Below are 6000 nucleotides of genomic sequence, written 5' to 3' on the forward strand. Positions count from 1 at the left end.
CTCTATTCTTTCATATTAAGTCTAAAAGCAAGTTGAATTAGACTTAACATGAAAGTATATTTCATGTTAAGTCTAATTTAGTTCATGTTAAGTCTAATTTAATACATTTTAAGTCTAATTTAAAAATCATGTTATGTCTAATTCAACTTGTTTCAAGTCTAATTTTTTTTTTGAGCCTGAAAAACAGGGTATAAGCCCTGTTCATTTTATATATTGCTAAGGTATCTACACTGAGGAATACAACTTCTCTAGAAGTCAGGGAGCACTGAAGGAGAAGTGGGTAGGGAGCGGACCAATGTCGTCACCTACCACACTTAACTGCAGTTCCCTACATCTAGATAGATACAGAACACACTTAACAACTTGATATTAACAGCCACACAAAGCTTATAGTGACTATACAAAGCTTGGTACTTCTATTAGTTTACCAAAATAAAGGGAGACTTCTCCATTGAGCAAAAGATTCAACTTCATACTGGAAAATGGGACGGCTAGTTTCTGACACTGTTGCCCCCCTCCTCCGATGGGATATTCTTTTTAGCTAGCTCCTGCAGTCCGAGGTTTAAAGCTGCCCTTCGAAGCCTCCTCACCGTCCTATCATCTCCTGAACCTGTCCAAAACATAGAAAACCTCGCTATATCAGAGGCTGTATGCATCGGGTTGAGCTGAATATCCTTGAAAACAAGAGAGTTTCTACAAAACCAAATCCTCCAACAAAAACAAGGCAAAAGAATCTTCCATATAGCTTTAATATCTGGGCTAATGTTTGGGACTATATGTAGCAGAAGCAGGTCTTCCGTAGATAAAGGCCAGTTGTTAGCTGGAAAGGAGGGGAGAAGGAACTTCCAAACTTCTCGAGCAAAGGGGCAGTGGATGAAGATATGATCGTGTGTTTCATTTTCCCCAAGACAAAGAGGGCATAAAGGATCACCAGACCAACCTTTTTTGATTAGAATGTCTTTAGTGTTGAGCTTCCTTTTTGAGATTATCCAAAGATGAACTTTTACCTTTAAGGGAATGCTGGATTTCCAAATCATGTTGAAGAACTTTGATTTTTGGCCCCCTGAAGAAACAAAGGAGTAAAAAGATTTCACAGAAAAAATACCCGTAGAGAGGAGAGGCCAATGTAAGACATCATGCTCCTGTGAACCACCTAAAGAAATGTTCTCTAGATGAGAGTGAAGATTGCGAACGTCTGCCCTTTCTTTAGGGGAGATCCCCCTTCTAATTAAAGGATGCCAACACCATGAATCATTTGTCCATCTACCTTGGGAGCCGATACTGCAGTTTTTGGAGAGAGCTAGCTTGTATGCATGAGGATAGAGACTGCTAAGGGAATTGGTTGAGGACCATTTGTCATGCCAAAAACTGGCAGTGTTACCGTTACCCACATTCCATCTCGCTATTTTAAAGAAGGTTGATTGGATAGCAAAAAGATCTTGAAGAAATCTTGAGGATGTCATCTTTGGCTGAGTAGCCAGTGGGTTTGCTCCGTTTTTTGAATAAATGGAGAAAAACACTTTGCTTAGATAAGAGGGTCTGTCCAACAATTTCCAAATCCATTTTGAGAGTAAAGCTGAATTGAAAGAGGGGATATCAATCACCCCAAGCCCTCCTTCTTCTTTAGATTTGCAAACAGTGCCCCAGTTAACAATGAATTTAGCTCTTGAGAAGCTGTGACTGCCATTCCAGAGGAATTTTCTTCTGATTTTATCAACAGCATTGATAACCCATTTTGGCAGCTTAAAGAAAGACATGTAATAGAGAGGGATAGAGGAGAGAACAGAGTTCAGAAGAGTCAGCCTGCCTCCGATAGAGAGGGTTTTGTTTTTCCATATGGAGAGCTTCTTTTTGAAGGACTCTAGGAGAGGTTGCCACTCTCTTTTGGTTAGAGTACCTCTTTTCAGAGGAAGACCCAAGTAGGAGAAGGGGAGAGAGCCAACAGTACAACCGAGAATTTCAGCCATTGAATTGCCTTTCTGAGGGATTTTGCCAAGGTAAAAGAGGTTGGATTTCTGATGATTAGCACAGAGCCCAGAAATACTGGCAAAAATAGAGAGGATGGTCTTAAGTGTTACCATGTCAGATGGATTAGCCCTAGAGAAGATGATTGTATCGTCTGCAAACTGTATGGTTCTTATCGAGTTGAGATTACCTCTTAAGTTAAGGTTGGAGAGGTCTCCAGAGGCAGCACTGCATCTAAGCATCTGACTAAGGACATCTGCCACTAACAGAAAAAGAAGGGGGGAGAGAGGATCTCCTTGTTTAAGTCCCTTGAAGCATTTGAAAAAGGAGGTAGGGGTCCCATTTACCAGAACTGCTGATTTAGATGAAGAGATGATGTTGTGGATCCAAGAACACCACTTGGGTCCAAAACCTCTGGCTTCTAAAAGAGATAGAAGAAAGGACCAGTTAACACAATCAAAGGCCTTATAAAAATCCACTTTAATTGCACAAACATCCTTTTTCCCTGAGGAACAAAAGTTAATCATTTCATGGCCTAGCAGGAAGGAGTCCAAGGAAGATTTGCCTGATTGAAAAGCAGACTGAGAGTTGTCAATGAGGAGGTGGATTACTTTTCTGAGCCTATTTGCCAATACTTTAGAAAAAATCTTGCAAGAGCTGTTTATCAGGCTTATAGGCCGGTCGGAAGACCATCAGGACCTGGGGATTTCTCTGGGTGGAGACCAAACACAGCATCTGTTATTTCCTGGGGGGAGAACGGCTGATCAAGGAAGGATAAATCTGTTTGCTCTTGAGGGTACAATAAGTTCCAGTTGGGACTCAGCCTGGAGGATAGAGGTTTGCTGAAAAGGTTAGAAAAGAAAGATAAGAAGGATTGTTTCAAGTCTAATTTAATTCATGTTAAGTCTAATTCAACGTGTTTCAAGTCTAATTTCATGTTAAGTCCAATTTAATTCATATTAAGTCTAATTTAATTCATTTTAAGTCTAATTTAAATCATGTTATGTCTAATTCAACTTTTTTTAAGTCTAATTTAATTAGACTTTAAAAGGTTTAATTAGACTTAGCATGATTTAGATTAGACTTAAAAAGAATTTAACATGATTGAAATTGGCTTAAAATAAGTTGAAATAGACTTAACATGATTCATGTTAAGTCTAATTCAACTTGTTTTTTAGACTTAAATAAGTTGAATTAGACATAACATGATATAAATTAGACTTGAAAGGAATTAAATTAGACTTAACATGAATTAAATTGGACTTAACATGAACTAAATTGGACTTAACATGATTCAAATTGGACTTAAAATGATTTAAATTAGACTTAACACGAACCAAACTGAAGTTAACACGGATCAAACTAGACTAAACATGAAACTAGACTTAACATAAATCAAAACTGGACTTAACATGAAATTAGACTTAACATAAACCAAAATTAGATTTAACATGATAAACTAAACTTAACACAAAACTAGACTTAACATGAACCAAAACTGGACTTAACATGAAATTAGACTTAACATAAATCAAACTGTACTTAACATGATAAACTGGACTTAACATGAAACTAGACTTAACATAAACCAAAGTGGACTTAACATAAAATTAGACTTAACATGAATTGAACATGTTAAGATCAGTTTGGTTCATGTTAAGTCTAATTTCATGTTAAGTCTACCATGGTTCATGTTAAGTTTAGTTTCATGTTAAGTCCAGTTAGGTTCATGTTAAGTCTAATTTCATGTTAAGTCTAGTTCATGTTAAGTCCAGTTTGATTCGTGTTAAGTCCAGTTTGGTTCGTGTTAAGTCCAGTTTAAATCATTTTAAGTCCAATTTAAATCGTCTTAAGTCTAATTTCATGTTAAGTCCAATTTAATTCATGTTAAGTCTAATTCAATTTATGTTAAGTCTAGTTCAACTTTTTTAAGTCTAATTTCATGTTAAGTCCAATTAAATTAGACTTGAAACAAGTTGAATTAGACATAACATGATTTAAATTAGAGTTAAAAAAATTAAATTAGACTTAGCATGAACCGAATTAGATTTAAGATGAAATAGACTTTCATGTTTGTTGATGCTGAATATCACACAGCCAGATCTGCATCCACAGTGGGACAAGATGATGATGATGGATGGATGAAGGGGTCACTTCCTTCCCCGACTCTATGCCTCGGCCACTGAGTTAGAGTGAACGATCTGCACAGAAGAAGGTCATGAGAGGACAGGGTGATGATTCTCCCGTGGTACCTCCGACGATCTAGTAAGTTGATGAACTTGAACTTGAGTGGAGTGATAGAACTATGTATTCTTATGTTATGTGCATTAGAGATGATAATATCTGAGATTTAGGTTAGGAAGAGAGTTTAGATTGCAAACCTTTGGCTTGCCTTCTTTTGGCTATGGCGAATATCATCTGCATATAAAGAGGATGCCAATGACAGATTGGTCACTTCGGCCATGCAAATGGCGGTGACAAAGTGTGAGCTGGAAGATGAGTCATCATTGGCTCTACACGTGTCGGCTAGCGACAGGAGGAAGATCACTTCGGTCTCGATTTGAGGAGTGATCAACGGGACATGGGCTGATAAGCTGCGTGATGACGCATGGTCTTTGAGTAGACTTGATATGACTTGTTGTCAGGATGGATAAGCTTTGGCGAAGTTATCTTTTAGCTTCGCTGAGAACAATGTACTTCATGATGGGACTCGCGAGGAGAGTCGACTCGTTAAGAGGAGTGACGACTCGAGGAACACTGGCTGAATGGAGTCGAGTGATGACTCGTTCTGCCTTTTGAGTCGATACGGAGGAGTATCGACTCGACTGGACCGACTAGGCTCTTGGCGAGTTGCCTGCTGCGAGAGGGCTGACTGGTACCGTATTTCGTGTTGACATTGATGAATGTCAACTCGTCTGGTCGGCTAAGTCGGACTGCTAGCTAATCTTTGACTATCTCTCCCGTCGGTCGAGATGTCGACTCGTCGGGGAGGTTAGGATGGCCCGTGTCGATTAACACCGCTTCTCGTGTCGACACTGGGGTGTCGGCTTGTCTAGCTGGATAGAAATGGCGACTCATCAGATCATATATTTGGAAACAGTTGTACCCCATAACAATGTTAAGTCTAATTCAACTTGTTTTTAGACTTTAACATGAAATAATAGAGGAGATAAGGGCGTTTTGGGGTTTTTTATTTTTTATTCTTTCTTTATGCTTAGTTGGCATCTAATAATTGCTAAAGAATGAGTGTAGAACATAGTGTCCTATATTTAAGGGCTGAACCACATGGGAAAAAGTTAAAGGGACTGAAGCACATTAAGACTTTGCTTTGGGGGCCTTGACACAATTTTCCCTTTTTCTTTTTTTTCTTGTTTTGTTCTGTTCCTTTTAAATATATCTGTTTTTAGTTTCTAGTCAGATTGAGTTATCTTGTTTTGTTCTGTTCCTTTTAAATATATATGTTTTTAGTTTCTAGTCAGATTGAGTTATGCTCCAAGTTTGATATAAGTTGATATTTATAGACTCTATAATGGATTGTGTTAGGGTAAATTTGAGAAAGCTATCATAAATTTTCGTGGTAATTTTCTAATTTTATTATATCTGATTCAGTAAGGCAATGTCTGCCAATGGGTTGAGAGAGATAAGGGTTAAGAAGAATGATTAACTTAGCTAACTCATTCCTAGGGACTTAAATAATTCCATTTTATTTGGATTCTACTGTCAAGATAAGGGTTTTAAGTACTCAAGAGGGTCTAGCCGAGTTGATAAATTGCATGTATATAGTACTACTCCAAGATCTCAGGTTCGACTCCGCTTCAAAGCAACCGCATAAATTTAATTCCTTGCAATACCACTGTAGGCGTCAAAAAATGCTGAAAGGAATCCAAACACAGCTCAAAAGGAAGTCATCCAAAATGTCAAAAAAAGAACACAAGTATAGACGGTCTCGCATGCGAGACAGTCTTTACTGTCTCGCAGGGCGAGACAGACTTTTACTGTCTCGCCCACGCGAGACAGTCTTCACTGTCTCGCCCA

The 6000-nt window shown here is 38.2% G+C and overlaps 1 protein-coding gene across 1 annotated transcript; it reads right to left on the minus strand.

Annotated features, from left to right (window-relative positions):
* On the minus strand, positions 492-4429 carry LOC109842598. Its single transcript, XM_020411454.1, has 3 exons — positions 4347-4429; positions 2665-2789; positions 492-2470 (listed from the first exon to the last, which is right to left on the minus strand). Exons 1-3 carry the CDS (start codon positions 4427-4429, stop codon positions 492-494), a joined length of 2187 nt encoding a protein of 728 aa, XP_020267043.1.

This window comes from Asparagus officinalis, chromosome 5 (genome assembly GCF_001876935.1).
Source record: "Asparagus officinalis chromosome 5, Aspof.V1, whole genome shotgun sequence".
Taxonomy (NCBI): Eukaryota; Viridiplantae; Streptophyta; class Magnoliopsida; order Asparagales; family Asparagaceae; genus Asparagus; species Asparagus officinalis.